This window comes from Taurulus bubalis, assembly GCF_910589615.1.
Source record: "Taurulus bubalis genome assembly, chromosome: 8".
Lineage (NCBI taxonomy): Eukaryota > Metazoa > Chordata > Actinopteri > Perciformes > Cottidae > Taurulus > Taurulus bubalis.
The window spans coordinates 16470491-16488891 of NC_136596.1; the positions used below are offsets into that span (position 1 = coordinate 16470491).

Genomic DNA, 18401 nt, shown 5'->3' on the forward strand with positions numbered 1-18401 from the left:
CTGTGGATTACTGAGTGGGAAAGAGGTGGACATGGTCAAGAGGAGACGAGTGGAATGGGGAAAAGGTGGAGACTTTCATACCCAAAGCAACAGGACAAACCAGCAAGTCGCAAAGAAAGATCAGTGCAGTGGGGTGATCCAAATGTCCTGGCTCTGTCTATTTACAGAGGTGTTACATATACAAACACCACATACAAGGAAACAAAATCAAACACCGCATCCTTCCTCAATCCAAACAAAATACTAACCAAAGGAGACGTAGCACCAGCATCGTCCGTTGCCTCTCTGAACATATGTTTACAGTTAAGGACCTCTAAGCAAATTCATTATCTCATTTCTGGGAGGAAATGCCTACAGATGTTCTGTTTTAGATGTTAATGGATCTCATTAGTAGACTTTGAATTTACTTGCTCGGACTGACAAAGTCGTAGATTATCTCTTCCATGTGTTTTTCAAATAATGCAAATCGCTTGTTGGTGAATTAATAATATCCTTCTGGCCGAGACTGCGCTTTATCTCTCTCATACAGATATATCTCAAGAGAACAATGAGGGGATCCTAGTGTTCTGCTTATGGCTGCCTCTCGATGATATCAAGAGCCTCAAGCATTTCCATGTGAGCCGTCTGTGGCCTGGTACAGCCTCATGCATGCCTGTCTGAATGCCGGTATGACTTGTCTGGAAGGAGGGCTATAGTGTAGCTTCATCTTCCTGTTCCTGTGCTTCAAGGTGCGCCTGAGACATCTCTGTCCTTCATCTGCAAGCAGCAGCCTGTAATTAGGATTCCTCTCAGAGCAGAGGAAAGCAGATGTTGCTCACTGAGGCAACATGCAGACTGATGTCCCAGCTGTTGCTCCACATTGGACACAGCCCTCACCTCCTCTCACCGTGCTGGTAACCATGACACAGCTATACACAAAACAATACCTGTTTGCACGGGCTGTCAGAGCATTAATTATCCATCAGTGCATCCGCAGACATTCACAGACGCTCAGTGTTTTGATAAATTAGGGAGCTTTCTACATCCCTCCAGGACGCTACCTTGTTTCAGACAGACACAGAGATTTTAAAAAATAGAGACAACAACGTACCTCTGTGTGCTGCGATAAAAAGAGGATGGGCCTTTTAAGATGGCAAGGATCTTTTTTCTGGTTTGACAAATAAAAGTCTACTGTCACAGTGAAACAATCCTTTGATGGTGCACAAATACACATGTCTGTCCTACATTTAAAGTGGAAATGTCTCTTGTGTTATAAAAACTAACTGAAAAAAAAACATATAGATTTTAGGCTCTAAGACCTTAATTCACACACTTTAAATTGTGCCTCGTCTAAACTCCAGACCTTTGATTGCCCTTTTCTTTTCAGTCAGTCTGAGGCTAACTCAACTATGAATCATGTCGTACCTTCAGCAGGGCAAGGGATGATGACTTTGCTGTTCGCTACTTTCTCCATTACGGCATCTCCGGGTTCTGGAAAGGAGGGGGCCTCTGTGAGGACAGAAAAAGATGTTATGTGCCAGTTCAAATGCAAAGTTGATAGAATGACCCTTCAATATAAAGTGCAATGAGTTTTGAACAGACTGATAATGGAGATTTCAGTTTAGGTAAATGAGTAAGTGAGAGAAGTCTTCAGAGCATCTGAGGGACTGTTGTGGGTGTTATATTTGAGACATTTGTACTCTCTGGCTAATCAAGCGACAAAGAGAATTAATAAAACTAATTATGACAACATAAAATGATACAGCTGTCAAGGCTCCGAAGGGAATAGAACAAAATATATAACTTGAGCGTATACTAGCTCTGACATGATTAGTGCGTACACATGTAATTGAAGATCATTGAAATCATTGGGTTGGGGTGGAACCAGGGGCATATACAGTACATCTATCATTTGCTTATAAGTGGATGTTGAAGTATTGATTAGAAAGAGTAATGTTGTCGCTGTATAAAATAAATATTAATGGACCGAGAACAGATCAGCGATGGCACAAGTTGATAGAGGCTTAAAGGACTGCTTCAGGGGTAAGTATACTCCCTCCGTCAGAAGGGCTTGTCAAATGGTTAAATAGCTGAGGACAACCTTTTCCCACACACTTCATCGAAGCCGGATTAGAAGGGTGGGGCTGTGTGAACGTGACAATGTGGCATTCACACCCACTACACACTGCGAATGGCCAGCCATGTGGAGGTGAAAACGGAGTCAGGGTCTGAATGTATTTCTCAAGCTGTCTTTTCTCATTCTACTACCACAACAATATATTTTTATGTGAATAGCCGAGTGCAAAACTATGAATGTCTTCATGCCCCCCCCACCCCTATTTTGAGTGTCACATTCGAAACAACTAGAAACACTTTTATTTTTTGATGTGGTCGGACAATACACCATATGAAACATTTATTTTCTCGCACAAATGACCCCTTCTCCTCATGCAGCATGGAGCTACCATGCCTCATGAGAATGCGCCTCTAAAGACAGGTAGAGCCTAAAACTGGGACACACACAACTGGGTCAGTATATATAAATCTTCAAATTACTAGTGCTAGGAAATAGTTTAAATGGATTTTTACATTCACAATTCACAATAGGCTGTCCATACTGCAGAGTTGTATTAATTATTCGGTTTAAGAGCTGAACTGCAGATATTCACCAAGAATTTCCAGCTTGATCTCCAAGGTTTCCTGTCCAGCGCTGTTCCTGGCCACGCACTGGTAGGTGCCCTGGTCAGCCAGGCTGACCTGCTGGATCCTGAGGGGCGTAGTGTTCTTGACCCCAACAGGAAGTCCATTGTGAAACCAACTGACCTCGGGGCTTGGCTGCCCTTGGACCACACATGGCAGAGTAACTCTTTGGCCAACCAGGGCTTTTAGTAGGGAAGGTGCTGGCTGAATTCTGGGCTTAGCTGAGGACAAAAACACAAATCCTAAATCAATGTCTCATCACATTTCGTAAACACATGTTTTTTGTTAAAGGTGACATGTGTCTCATGGAATCCATCTACTCAGCATTTTGAAAACGTACGTTTTAAAGTTTCTAAGAACTTTTTAATGAAACCGCACAGCTACCTTGAATGTGTAAATTGTAGCTTAGGGACATGTTGCCTGCTGGGTTTTCCGCAGTGCAGGTGTACAGTTTACTATCAATCAGGCGCACATCAGTGATCCTCAGAGAGCCTGAAGGCAGAACAGTGAACCTGGGAAGGGTGAGGGGACAAAGGCAAAGGGTTGGAGAAAACACAACACTTCATGAGAAGAAGATTTAGACAGGTAATTCCCAGTACAGCGACAGCCAGAAGCACATTGATAAAGTGCTTCATTAGTATGTAAATTAATTACATAATATGTTCACATTTTGAGCAATTTGTGAAAAGAATGCAGCATAATGTTAAATGATCTATTGTATTGGGTTTTCTTTACTTTAAATGGGATTTTCTAGGTCCAAAATATAAAACAAAGCATGAGAAAAAGTGACAGCAATACAAAGTTGAAATACATTTTTAGGCTGTTGATGACGTCTTTGCATTATTTGTGTTGTTTGTCTGAAAGAAAAATGGATCGAGTGATAGATTAAAGTTCTGAACAAGAAAGCCCTTTGTAGAGTGTGGACCTCAGCCAGGGCCTCGTGATCTCCCTTGTGAGTTGTTACAATTACCCTTGTCCTGGGTAATTACAGTGTGAAAGGGTAACCAAAGTTTGAACTGGTGATGTCACCATAGAAAAAGGTCATAGGCTCAAAAAAACAAAATGTCTTCCTGTTGGGAACAGAAATGAGCACAGCAGCTATTGTGTATTTTACACCAAAGGGTCAGAAAATACAGATGATTTGAAAATAAAAAATTCGTCATGATGGTGAAAGCACATGGAAGGTTACGCAGATCTCCGTTATCAATAGGTTTCGTCCTCCTGAGAACAACCACGTAGAAAGCAAAAATGTATGCCAAACAACCCATTCCAGTTACAGATGTTTGTCACAGACATACAAGTAGACAGATGGAGGTGATCACATGCACTGCCATCCACTCCAAAAACATGATTTGTATCAAAAACCAAAGCAGCATGTAGGTTAAAAGTACTTAAATGTACGTCAGCAACTTTAAAGGGGCGTGGCAACCTGAATTGCACCAGAAGCTATCCAGCTGTGTAAATGCTTAATATGCCCAAATGTAAACACACTTCTGCGATTTATCCTTGATAAGTGTGTCTGCTAAGCAACTGAATTATAACAATAACATGTTTGTGTTAGTTGAAATGAGCTTGAAGCACAAAGAGCTCTCTATTTCAGCTGCACATATGGTGTCATGTTGCTCCCCCACCTTCTCAAACAGCCTAAGGAGAGACGGCAACATCTTACATTGATTGGTAACTCTGCGCCGCTCAGACGGCAGCGCGGCAATGCAAGAGTGAAGGCTGACACAAGCTCAAGCACATAAGACATGAACCACCCCTCTCGCCCATCCATCACACCCCACATTGGTGTCAAGTCATCTGTGTACACAGTCTGACACAAAGAGTAACTGGGACAAATTGGCCTCATCAGGATTAGGTGTAGAGTGAATAAACCCAGAGTGTTGAAGAGCTTTGTGTCTTGACCTACCCTCCCTCTCTCCTTTTGCTACTACATAGCTATGGCAGAAATCTTACCGCCCACTGATTTGAGTTATTTCAACAATCAGCACTCCTGGTCATTTCCTCTGACCCCACAGAGTGTAGCTGGAGGGATTGGATCTCCCTCCTTCACAAAGTGCTTGTTTCCGCAGGTCCTACATATGCAAAGCCAGGGCTTATGTGGGGGCTGTTCACAGAGATGTGTTATTCTCATCAGACAGGACTAGTAAAGAGTCAGCATGTTGTTTTACTGCTGAAGCACCCCAGGGAATCCGAACATCAGGCAGACGGGGCTTGTATCTCTTCCTCTGTCAGTTAGTTTTCCTCCCCTCTTCCTGGCATCCCCCCACTCCACCCCCACCCTTTTCCTTCTTCCTGGCCCCACACAAGTCACACTGCATCCGAGTCACCGCAGACTTCAACCCACTCCGTCATTCTTCTATCTCCCCCAAAACCATTCGGTCTGGTGTCTGGCCTAGAGAGTCTGTCTGTCATCTGTCCCCAGCCTGTCTGCAACCATAGTGACCACACATGAGCGCCGGGAATCAGCGAACCATGTTAGACCAGATGTTCCTCCTCAGTTTATCCAACCAGCCCGCACACATCTCTCTCTGGCAGACTGTTGCTGTCTCTGCCTTACTGCCCTTCAAAATGTCATCACTAAATTACCTCCAAACATTAGCAGCAGCTTTGAATGACAGCCAGCTTCAGTCAGTGACCCTTGTAAAAGCTGAGTCAGATGTTAGCTAAGTCAGAGGAAAGGCATGGTGAGAAATGGTGTTAAATGCTGTTCAACAAATGTTACTGAATCCTTTCCAGAGTGAGGAAAGAATTCATCTTACCCAGCTGTGATGGGGGGGATTGGATGTCCATTTCTGCTCCATGTGACAAGTGGAGAGGGACTCCCCTGGGCCTCACATGGGAGAACAACTTCCGTCCCCACCTCTGCAGCCATCTTCACAGTGTTGTCATGGCCACTGACGCCCACTATCTTAGGCATGGCTAGAAAAGAGGGAAAGAAGTTGTAAGAATACCATGTACAGTATGTTTAACCTGCTTTGTATCCCGAAACGTGAAGATTTCTCATACAGTCAAACATCATACAGTCTGTACACAGACATCAGCCTCCGTGAAACCAAACACGGCTATGTTTGGGTGACCGTGGTGAAACATTTATTCGCCTTACTGTTGACACTGAGCTGGATCTCTCGGCTGGCGTAGCCTACAGGACTGGTGGCAGTGCAGATGTAAATGCCTGCATCATCATCGGTAGGGTAGGGGATGTGGAGGTCTCCATCAGGGTCAGACAAAAGAGAGGAGCGGTCCCTGGGCAGAGGCTGCCTCCCCTGGAGGAACAGCAGGCATAAGACCAGACAGAATATACTGGAGATAAAAGCTGTCCAAAAAAATCGCACAGGGACACTAAGCTTGCTTTAAGGTTTACAGCCCAACCTTTGATGTCTAATGTAATTACAGAGCACGCCTTTAACTCACTCTCTATCCCCAATGCACGCATACAAGGAAGCAGCATGCCGCACACACACTTGTTTTGAACATAAAATTGCTTTTACAGATTCACTTTTATCTGACAAGAAAAGAAAATTTACTCGACTCTAGAGTACTCCTGAAAATATTCCGGAGAAAGAAAGGAGGAACAATCTGGTTCAGTTCAACAATATGTATATTGACCTCACTCAGTGAAGCTGACTTTGTAATGGTGTGGGGTGTTTATTCTGGAGTGATTTTTGTCTTTATGGCAAGTCACTGCTTTTAAAGATTGTAGTGGCAATCTATTTGTCTATAATTGGTAATTTAGTGGAAATGTCATGAATGTGCCTTTTATGATCGTATTGTTGTCAATCAATCTGAGGACAGGCTTAATTCATTTTGCATTCTGCGTGGGGTCAAGCATATTGCACAGATTCCGCCTGGTGTAATATAATCTTTGACGATTTCTCCTTTTGATATGATTCTTTTTTACTTAACTGTTGGACTGGAAGGTGCTGCAAGAAAAGCTTAAAATAGATTCTTCATGTGCAATACAATCTTGAGTGATTCCTCACAGTTGAGCAGCAATATGGTGTAAAGTTGCCATGGCTACATACTTCCTAGTTAAGTTAAATATAATCTTGATTAAAATACAAAGTGTTATCATTGGTGTTATCTTAAGGAAAATAAGGCTACAGGGAGAAACCATGCTGTGGGCTGAATATGCCAAAAAGACAATGTATATATATACTTAAACAAAACAAAAATATACATATATGTATATATATATATATATATATATATATATATATATATATATATATATATATATATATATATATATATATATACACAGGTATATTGTAAATACTTGTTTTATGTGATTATGTGGCAAGTTTGTTTTTGCAAAATAAAATGTTATCTTAAAGTGACAACCTTGTGGACCTCTGTTTCGATCTCTTTCGCAGCACCTATAAGTGGTAATTGCAGGTATGTAAGATCACTGCTTGTAATATCTGATCTTTTGTTTGATTGTAACATGCTTGATATAGCTAGTGTGATCCTCACTAGATAATGTAGTGGAAATAAGAACTGCCCAATTAGTCATGTGTGCATGGGTTAATGGGATGCAGCCAAAGCAATCATCAAGAAAAGTAGATTTTGGCCACGAGCGTGAGACTCCTACCTTGGCCCAGACAACCTTTGGCTTGGGAACTCCGCTGGCTTCGCATGACAGTGTGATGGCTACGCCCTCATTGGCTATGTAGTGGTATGGACCAGCGTTGATCTCAGGGGGCACTGTGAAAGAAGTAGGTCACAAAGCACAGCTGTTTGACTGGCCGTGAAGAAGCATGCCCACAGAATTATCACTGGTCTTAGCCATCCAGCAGTGTCAGCGCTCAAGGCATTTCTTCATTACAAACTGATGATGAACCGTAATCTGGCCTGTCATTACGCACCCATGAACAAAATGACCCTTTCATCAAAGCATGCAATAAATGAACCCTCTCACTATGATGACAGCAGGTGGTCAAGTTATAGACATACTGTTGTTTTCCATGCTGAGTCAGCACATAGTTGACCTGACTGTCCAAACCGTAATCTTTGGTCCAAACCTGCCAGTGTCTCTAGCATTAAGAAACTGAATTCAGGAATGGGAACATAAAGGAATAGTTTGACATTTTGGGAAATAGGCATATTCGCTTTCTTGCGGACAGTTAGATGAGAAGATTGATACCGCTCTCTAGAGTGGGAGAGGCATTGATCTCAGCCACACGACACACTGACCGTTCCAAAGCTAGATTTTGAGTTGCTTGATTAGTAATTCATGTCAATGAGAGACATTTTCTTGGGAACAAAACCCGGATGTTTCAGCTTCGCTTTGGTTCTTCATTGAACTCTATGCAAGAAAGCAAATGAAATCTCAACGTGTCTTGACAGATCCTTTCACATGGGCTCTTACTGTAAACCTCCAGACTGACAGTGATGTTCATGGAGCCTGCTACATTCACAGCAGTGCAGACATATGTCCCAGCATCCCCTGGGACTGCTCTTTCAATGTACAAACTGCCATCACTCCTCAAGAACATCCTCCCATTCAGGTGAACCTGTGCAGGAGAAAAGCAACTGCTGTTACACAAGAATTTAGAGATTATCTGTGAGACTGTAAATATTGTGTATATACTGGATGCATTTAAAAGTGAAACTCTAGTCAGTCTTACAAGTTTTCCATTTTGGGACCAGTGTCTTTCTGGAAGAGGTATGCCGTCCAACAGCATGCAAGGAATACTGAGGGACTGACCGATGCCAGTGGTGATTATTGGGGCACCTTGGGCCAAGAGAGGGGGCTCTGCAGGAAAAGGAAGTGTCAGGACATAAATACTAAACAGAAACAGGAAAGTGTACGTATTTGAAGTCCACAGTCTGTTTGGAATTACTGCCATTGTTTTTAAAATGCATGGTAGTGCAGAAAGATAAGAAAGCTTAGACAACCCTACCCAGTCCAGTGACACCAACTCTGGCCTCCGTTTTAATGGTTCCAAACTGGTTTTTGGCCTCGCAGATGTACAGCCCTTCATCATCTAGCCAGACACCTGCAGTCAAACACAGTAAACCAACACTGAGCAAATTCAAATCAACTTCTTTAGGAACACAGCATAATCTTTACATTTAAGAAAATAGCCCCTGTAGTCTTACTGAGAAAGAAAACAATAAGTCCAAGTTAATAGCAATAGCAGCCCAGACTTACTGTTATTAACTAAGAGTTAAAAATAGAAAATAGCGGGATTAATGGGTTTGCCCCAGCTGCCAGCCTGCCGACACACATGTCCCACTCTGTAAATTCCCTCGAGATCACATGTTGGAACATCAGCATATGATTCACTTGGTGTTTGGATATTCAGGCCGGTGTTTAAATAGCTGATGAAAAGACATTAAGCATTTAAGCAAAAAGTGAAGAGCAGAAGGGCTGGTGGAGTTTGTGCGTGACACAATATGGATAGAGACATTTTCTAAAACAATGGCAGGTAAAAAAAAAAAGTAATCTGTAACAGATTGAGGTAATTAGGTCAGAAGGCAGCCATAAATGGAAACAGTGACAGAAGCAGCCCATGCAAGTATGTCTGTTCCTCTCCAATATACTAGTATGCACACTGTAAACATTCAGTCTCAGGAGCACAAAGGATCACCGTCAGTGGCCAAGATTAGTCATATTGCAGTCAGAAAGGCCTCCAGAGTTCACAACTTTAAATTCTGCTTGCCCTGACGGGAATACAATCCCACAATGAAAGAGAAATACTTGAACAAAGGGACACCTCCTCTTGCAGAATTATTAAAAGAATCAAGGTGGTGTGGCACTTTTTCTTTAAGGTAAGGCTTTCACAAACCTAAAAAAGTGCTTTTAGCAGGATAGATATGTAATCTTTTTTGATATATGCTAACTATATACTGTACCTTTACCGATGGCAATGACATCCTGTTGCCCCGCTCTCTTAAGAAAAGCTGAATTTAATATAAAAGACTGCGCCTCTTCTATATGTAATCACTCAGAAAATGTCAGTCATGCCAGTCAGTGCAAGGCAACCATGAAGCTGTTTTAGCCTGCACTGTAGACCAAAGCTTTGTTCTGCGATAGTGTTTCATGGATAACTCACTCTGGATTAGAAGATGTCCGCTCTCCAACTGCATTGTTCTACTGTGGTTGTCTATCCTTGTGAGAATATGTCTGCCGTCCTGTCTGTGCCAGGTCACCACCGGCTGCGGGAAACCTCGGGCAGTGCAGTGGAGGGTGATATTCTCCCCTACATTAGCTGTAACGTCAACCGGTGCCTCCGAGAACAATGGCCCCGCTGTGGAGGGAAGAGGGAATTTTCCTTTGTAAATTTTGAGAGAAAAATAAGCGTTATGTGGAACACCAAGGTGTGGTCTCACCTCCAACCTCCAGACTGACGGTGCCAGCGGAGGTTCCAGCAGAGCTGCTTGCCACGCAGCTGTACTGACCAGCGTCAACCTCTTGCACCCCTTTAATATGCAGGGTCCCGTGGTGTTCATCCTGCACAACAAAGGGAGCAGAACCCACCTCAAGCTCACCTGGAAACACACATAAAACAAGCCCACTGGTCACTTAGTGGATATTTCCTCATTTGCCTGTATGTACACATTGTTTTTAACCTTAACTTACCTTTGAACCAGTGGACGAGAGGAGGGGGAATGCCTGTGGCTTGGCACTCCAGAGTCACATCACCACCAGCAGACACAAGTACGACCTGCTGTGCCACTGTTATTTTAGGCATCTCTGGGGGATAGAAAAGAAAGCTTACAAAGCTAAAGTATTGTTGGCTTAAATCAATAAAGGCTGCAGAATAGACCTGAGGTAAATATAAAAACTAAGCTTACATTTCACACACATTCTGTCTCAAAGAGAGAAGGGATAGATGCTCTATAAAGCGAACAGACAGCCGATCTAAAAAGAATGAGATGATGTATCTCACAAGGCTCTCACTGCCTTGACAGATCAATGTTGTTAAAAATGACATTCAGAGACAAAAGTGTGTGTAAGATCAGCACGCCCCAGGAAGAGGCTGCCACAGTCCATCAGTATTGAGGTTTCTGTCAACCACTAGCTGCCATGCCATGACTGAAATTTCAGGCCTACAACTTTCAGCGCTCACAAAAGATGAAGAGAAATATCCTATTGCGTGAGTCGGAGCAGCATGTGGCCAATCCCACACTGGATATCATTCACACATTGATTCAAAACGAATGCTTCTGAAGAATAGTCAACAACATAGACAAAAAGTCTGAAAATTAATGGGACCACAAATGATTCTTCAGGACGGATAAAAATACAAAAAAAAGAGACTCCAAATGGTAAAAAGGATAATTCCAACAACAGCATGTCTTCTCAATGGCAATCTCAACATGCAATATATTGACTTACCTGCAAATGTAAGTGACAGAGACTGAGAGGCAGTGCCAGCCTCATTGGTTGCCAAACATGTGTAGTCACCAGAATCCTCAGGTAGCGCCCCTCGAATGACCAGAACTCCATGTTGGTCTTGACTCAACCTGTATCCACAAATCCAAAATTCTTGTTTGTTGAATCTTCGTGATTACATGTGCAGATGGAAAACGGCAATTATTCCCGAACCCTTTCTGCTAGTCTTGGGTATCATGAGAAAAATATTTCTTTGAATAAGTATTTTAAACAGGCATATTAAGTACTTGTGGTTTGGAAAACATATTTTACATCAGTGGATATAAATCTCTGAGGTGATGCAAACAAGATGTGGCAATTACACGTGTAGTTAAAGTGGAATGTAATGACTCTCTGAGTCCTCTGTGCCGGAGGTGTTGAGTGGCCTGAGAGTTCCCTTACCTCGGCCGATTAGTAAGGAACATGTTTCCGTGGCTCCAGAAGAGCTGTGGAGGAGGGGAGCCGGACGCCGAGCAGACGAGGCGGATCTCGTCCCCTTGGGAGAAAACCTGGCCCTGGGGGTGAACTACTACAGAAGGAGCCTCTACAATTGGAGTCAAAGAGAGGCAAAATGCTGTCGATGACTCAGGGCCTTGTCAGTGCTGTATGATGTAATTTATAACTTCCCTATCACATGTTTTACAACAGTAGACTGTGAATGATGTGTGCTACAATACAATAACCAGCCCTTACTATTTCTGACATCATTGGTACACAATTTTTACATTTAATTGGCTATTTTTGAAGTCCATGACAAACATCTGAGCGTGTGTCCACAGTAGAAACCACACTTTTAAACAAGCATTAATTAGGGCTAATGATGGACATTTTTTGACTTGGAAGTGGCTCAATCCGACAGCAAGGCAGTTAAGCCAATAATGGAAAACAGATGACGGGGGCCTGAGAGGAGCCATGAGGACCTCAGAGTGCTAAGTGTTTAAGCAGATGACCTGCAGGGTATCGTTCTTGCCGTACCTGGGACAAGAAGCCATATGGTGATACGACTGTCTCCGTGGGCATTGGTGGCCACGCAGTGGTACTCCCCAGCATCCTGAGTCTGCACCCCGCTGATCTGCAGGGACACGTCGGACAGCAACTTCACTCTCCCCGCGCGGGCCCGGATGGTACGACCTGCTCTGTACCAGGTCAAGTTGTGGCGCATGGAGCCTTCCACCTGGCAGGACAGTACAGCCACGCCTCCCACAGAGGACGTCACATTCACTGCGGGCTTCAAGACCGGAGGAGGCTCTGTTTCAGTTTGGAAACACAACCAAAACATGAAACTACGGTGAACTAACTGCAGTGAACTAACAGCCCAGAAAAAGTTTACTCTTAAATACAAATGTTTGCACTGGAATGCTTTGTATCGTGTCGGTATTTTAGCCATGCATCGGAGATAAAGAATGTCTGGGAATTATTTCAAAGCCTTGCTGTGATTGTGATGCATACAGGCAAGATGACTCAGGGTGTGTGTGTGTGCTTGCATTGTTGTACGTGTGTGTGTGTGTGTGTGTGTGTGTGTGGGACATACCTCGAACAGTCAACTGTGTTAAGGCACGTCCCTGTCCTGCGTTGCTCTGTACTATGCACTCATACAGGCCTTCATCCTCAGACGATGCATGGGCAATCTCCCATGATGCCATGGCAGAACCCCTGATACAAAGAAACGCTTGGTTCGTTGACTGGAGTATGACAATAGCAACATGATCCCATTTTACACCACATTCAATTAACATCACTGGCGTACACACAAACAAAAAATAGCTTTCACCACAAGTCAGCTTCACTTCATTAACGTAATTCGAAGCACACAGAGAACACAGCGAAAGAATAGACGCTGTGTTCATTTTGTAAGATGACACAATCGAATATGTAATGTTCACATAATTGACTGTCTACATGTTTCCTGACCGATGAGCCAATAAAACCCAACAAGCAGCACTAATGCTTTACAGACTTGCTCACTGGTAAGAGTAGTGAGTGACCTAATTAGCGGTTTTACAGCAGGTAATGAGCAAATTAAGCTGAAGCATCTGAAGGAATCTGAATCCGAAAGATGTGCCAAATGTTAGAGAGTGCTGAGCGAACAGAGGGAAGACTCACTGAAAGAACTTCTCCTCTCCCAGTGTATTCCCACTTCTGGTGAATCTTAGCCTGTAGGGAATGTCACTCTCGACCGAGCAGCCAATCACTGCAGGCTGCATGTAGAAGCCCTTCACCACTTCAGGCATGCTCACAGCTGGGGGATCTACACAAGGGAGAAAACAAAGAATAGAGGTCACCAGGAAGATTGATGAGGTGTGAGAGACACTGCACTACTGAGTGGCTTTGGCAAAATGTGTCTGCAGGGAGGGGGATGTCTTGCCTGGAACGATGTTGGTGTAGGAGACACTGGACAGCCTCTGGAAGCGGTAGCCCTCCTCGTCTTTGCCCGTGACCTTGATGAAGAAGCTCTGTGAGGGGGTGCGAAACTCCGGGAGACTCCACAGTCCTTGTTGGCCGAGATCAGAGGGCACAGGCACGGGGATGGTGCGTAGGGAGCGGCTTGAGCCTGACATGAGCTCCACATGGCTTAGCTGACCAGGAGGCTTCAGGCCTGTACATTTCAGCAAAACATGGGCTGGAAGTCCTGAGGGAAAAAGACAGATCATGTCGTGAAGTCGTCGTCTGTGCGTGATCTCGGTGAAATAAGAATCAAGAAGCTAACAGAAACATATCCGGCACCTTTTATTGGCCTCTCTCGGGTGTGGTTGAACTCTGAAACAGGTATACTGGAAAAGCCGGCCCGGAAGTCTAGATTGCTGACTCCTGTGACCCTCAAAGTATGACGGCCACCGCAGCTCACCTATAGAAAAAAAGTAAAGCATTAAATTAGGCTATTGTCATGAAATGTCAAAGAGACATAATCATGAATTATTCAGCAGAGCAGTACCTTCAGTTTCCAAGCCCCAGGTCTGGGAAACTTCAGGTTGACGACGCGAGCAGAGTTGGGAATGTTCAACAGCTCTTTCAGGCCCTGCTCCTCACCAACTACACGACCTAGTACACAACAACAGCAGCGTTTCAAAGTTCGATTGTCTTCCCTTGTTTGGGTGCACTAAAAATGTTGTTAATCAATATGGCAAAAATTCAAACAGTAATAATGGGTTGTCTACCGAAGGGATCGCTGAGTTCGATTTGTGGCGCCGGTCCACTGAGTGACACGGTGACCTCTCGGAGGCTGGGGTCAACGGGCACTTCCCACTTGTTCTCCTGGGCGCTGTCATGATTGGAGGACAGCAGGTGGACTTTCATGGCCTGAACCGTTTCCTCTACCCATTTTAAAACCTGACAGGAGGAGAAAAACAGAGCGATGTGTCATGTTGGAGGAGACACATTCATCGCTGGGCGAAGGCTGGAATCCATCAAACGCAAACTGTCGGGTATCGCCTCTCAACTTAAAGACAGGACGAGGAGAGGAAGAACGCATTTGTGCCCCCACCCCCACCAACCCCTTCCCTGCTCGAGCAGCAAGCTGGCTCTTTGTCTTCGGACTATTCTTTCATCGCAAAAATATTCCTCTGAGGGATTTTGCCTAAACAAAGGAAAAGTGAAAAGGCTCAACTGTCAAACTGATAACATACAGTTTTCTGCACTCTCAAGCATGTATTCCCAGAGGAGTGTATTTTACTGTGGAAGTCTGTCAGGCAGCAATCCCCCTCCTGCAACACAGCTTTCATGAATCATGAGGCTTGTTCCTCGGAATAGAAAGCAGTGGTGCCTTTGTTTTAGAAATACACTTAAACTGTATATGCCACAGAATAAACCTGACTCATGTGCAGGATAATTTATGGACTGTTTCACAGCTCTTTTGTTGAATCGGTCGAAGAAGCCAGATGAGGCCAGACAGCGACAGGTTAGGATTGCAGGAGATTTACTAGTTCATAAATTAGTCATTCCAAAACTCTATTACCTAAACTTTGAAATAATAGTGGATAGTTTGATTATATTTAATGGCAAAAAAAACAAGTATGACTTCTAAGTCCTATAATGTCCCTCTGAGGCTCTCCAGAGAAATATCAGACAACATAGAATTTCAGTTTTGACAAGTGCTTGACCTTCGAGGGATAATTGTTACCATGGTGTTGAGTATGAATACAGTTTTTCTTTTGTTTTCTCTAAAATGAAAACAGAAGCAGAAAAGCCCACTGATATTTCACAGTCTCATTTCAGAGGCCACACTAGACCAAAAGTCTCCCATCTTCAAATGCTTAACAAGCAACTGCTGTCTAGTATTTATTTAGACCTAAGCTGGAGAGGCATTATGGCTGAGCTACGTATGTAATGAAACAAACTGGAAACATCTCTTTAGCGAACCCTTGGAGACATAGCCAACACATTTACAAAAACAAGCAAAAACTGAAACAAGGAAATCGTTAATTATCAGCCCTCCGCTTTTTGTCTATCAGGTCGAGTGGGTGCTGACAGCAGCTGGTTCCTCTCGCCGTTTTACAACTGGAAACAGCTGTAATGTCTGCCACATGTGCAGCCATCACCAGCAGAGCAGGAAACTACGAAGAAGTGACCTACATCTGCCTCAGGATAGAGACCATTTCTTATGCAAGAGAGCAGAGAAGAGTAGGCCACAAATAAAGACCACAAATAAAAGGAAGAGGAGTGCAGAGATGGGACGACTTGCTGTCCGGGCCATGCTTGGTCTGGAGGAGCACGCTGAGTTCTGCAGCCGCTCCCTGTCTCAACCACTGGGAATGCAGAGGATCTTAAGTCCTGTGAAACCTCATCCGGCGTGTCTCAGTTGAACAGACTTACAGGGCTGTTACAGGAAGGACCCCCCTCTGCTATTCATAGAAGCACGACAGATGGGCCAGAAAAGAAGGGTTAGCTCAGGCTGGGGGTGATGCTGTTTTTATTCCACTCGTCCAGGTGCTTTACCTGCTCAAGAAAAACGTGGCCGTGCAGTAGTTAAGCACAACAGCTTGACTCCAGACCTCCCAGTTGTGAGGGGTCAGTTTAGCCTTTATTCAGGCTGAAACACCACAACTGCTGACATTTACAGAAAGACGTCTTTCTACAAATCAAAGCTATTAGTGTGAATCAGCTCCAGATGGACCCCTGCTCTCTTCTCAGTGGGAGTTTCGACACACCTGCCGAGGCTTTGCCCGTCTAAGTGGCCTGTATTTTAGAGGAGGATACTACTCCATAAACGGTGCCTTTGTTCAGCGCACTCAGGTTTAACGGAGGATAAATGTTACGTGGGCTTCTGGATTTTATGTCTGACAACCATTAACAGTCCCTAAACTTACTACTGCATCCACGTAATGAGAAAACCAGAAGGGCAATGTTGTATACGACTCTTCAAGGCAGTTAAGTTGAGTGTCTCTGCCAGGTAGAAACACACAACAACTGGTCACATCCTTTGTTATAAGCCGCATCTACATTACATGGGTATTTAAAACCCTGCTTATCCGTAATCATACATCACAGGCTACATTATCTGGAAGCTTAAACATAACATCATTGAAACATCATCTCAGGATGACATCATGAAGAGCATAGATCATGCATGGTCCAATTTTAACAGCACATTAGTGAGGCTTTGTCTACGCTCGTTAGTGGTTCCTCTGGTTGATCATAATCGGTCAAATTTAAAAGAGCATAACGAGGGCGATGCGTAGAACTGACAATGAGTTGTTGTTTAAGGACTTGGAACCAACTCCACTGGGCAGCTGTGTTGGAAGAAGGGAAGCCGTGACAGATCGTATCCTGGGATTAGAGAGTCAAATAAGCAGTCTGTTTTCTCTCCACTCTCCACCCAGAGACTACAAAAAGATTTTGTATATTTTTATTTGGCCGCACTTTATTAAACTGCTATTAAGAGGGAATATTTTGGTTATATTTGGGGTACTTCTGAGGTTTTTAAGGATTAAAGGATTTGCATTAATTTGGTAAAAGCATGCCACCCAAGAGCTATAATCACACAGGTCGAGAAAACCCACTGGCATACAGTAATTCAATGTGGATCCAAGATGAAAGTAAATATAAGTATGCACATGTTTACATGTAATAGTACATTAAGAACATGTCAAAGGCTACTTTCGCACAAAGTCATCTGGGGTGGAGGTGTGAGGGCAAAAGGAGTTTGGTCTCCTATTCCCTAAATACAGAAACACAAATATCACATTAAAAAAAAATTCACTCCTTAAACAGCTGGCAGGGTTATAGAGTGATAATGAAGCGAGCTGCCCCACACACCGGCATTGTATCGCTACATGCATCCATGACTTAACAGGATACAGACCCCCACACTCTCTCACACACACACACACACACACACACACACACACACACACACACACACACACACACACACACACACACACACACACACACTTAAACACCACTGAGTTCAGAGGTTCAGTGGGCCACCAGTGTGCAGGGCTGTTGGCTGCAGCTCAACGCTGCTGCCCAGCCATCTCCTGTGTTGACATGCAGGATACCAGTGTCTCTTCCAGAGGAAGCTCTGGCTTCTTTTACATCTGCCGGGGATGTGAGCCCCGCTGTCTTTGGCTTCTTAGACAGGGCTTCTGTTACATGCAGCTCCCAACATAAAATAGTCACTCAACCGTATCATATGAACAGGAAGTTTAATATCAGCTTTGTAATCATTTGATTTCACTAAACGAAATCGATATTATTACATTAGTGGGTCAAATAGTGTGTTGTTTCTCTTCTGCCATTCTCCATTTATAGGAGATATACGCTTTATTCATATAAACAACTATATTCTACTTTAAATTAGTAGAATCCGTAGGATGTATTTGATAATTAAACTAATTAAATCTGTAGATACACAATACATGTACGAGGGTTTGGTGGAGGTAACAGTCAAAGCACTGCCTTGCTCTTACCTCGTTGACCTGCTGCTTGTCCAGGTGAAAGATTTGTCCGGAGGAAGTGGCAGCGATCTCCTCATATGCCCTGTAGCCAGGCTGAGAGCGGTCTCCACAGTCCCCAGTCAACACAAATACCACCTGGGAATGGAGGGGTGGGGTGGGGAGCAGGAAGAGTAAAGAGGATTACTACTGTTCAGTGTTTGTTTTCTACGATCTCGCTTTTCGGTTGACTCCAAAGTGACGCTAATGCTCATTGTCATGCTTCATGTAGAGGCTGAGACTAACTAGCTTTGAAGAGACTTTCCCCTCCTCAGCTGAGCGTCGGGGAGCTTCATTGGAATGTAGATCTATCCCAGCATGCCATTGTATTCCTTTTGTTGCAGCGTGTGATAAATGCAAAGATACTCAAAACTCTGTGGGCCAAGACTTGTTTTTATAACTTT

At 43.8% G+C, this 18401-nt stretch overlaps 1 protein-coding gene across 1 annotated transcript in view; it reads right to left on the reverse strand.

The window, feature by feature from the left end:
- The window catches only part of hmcn2 (hemicentin 2), a gene marked incomplete at its 5' end in the record, with an annotated part of 43426 nt that overhangs the window by 22093 nt on the left and 2932 nt on the right, over positions 1–18401 (reverse strand). Inside the window, 22 exons of the mRNA XM_079222510.1 lie at positions 1405–1488; positions 2649–2900; positions 3064–3191; positions 5445–5604; positions 5789–5948; positions 7277–7389; positions 8054–8198; positions 8313–8440; positions 8589–8684; positions 9744–9938; positions 10021–10179; positions 10271–10384; positions 11030–11157; positions 11468–11609; positions 12041–12313; positions 12597–12718; positions 13169–13313; positions 13431–13694; positions 13790–13910; positions 13998–14104; positions 14221–14392; positions 17974–18096. Coding sequence (XP_079078636.1) covers positions 1405–1488; positions 2649–2900; positions 3064–3191; positions 5445–5604; positions 5789–5948; positions 7277–7389; positions 8054–8198; positions 8313–8440; positions 8589–8684; positions 9744–9938; positions 10021–10179; positions 10271–10384; positions 11030–11157; positions 11468–11609; positions 12041–12313; positions 12597–12718; positions 13169–13313; positions 13431–13694; positions 13790–13910; positions 13998–14104; positions 14221–14392; positions 17974–18096 — 3331 coding nt within the window. The remainder of the gene's footprint in view (positions 1–1404; positions 1489–2648; positions 2901–3063; positions 3192–5444; positions 5605–5788; positions 5949–7276; positions 7390–8053; positions 8199–8312; positions 8441–8588; positions 8685–9743; positions 9939–10020; positions 10180–10270; positions 10385–11029; positions 11158–11467; positions 11610–12040; positions 12314–12596; positions 12719–13168; positions 13314–13430; positions 13695–13789; positions 13911–13997; positions 14105–14220; positions 14393–17973; positions 18097–18401) is intronic.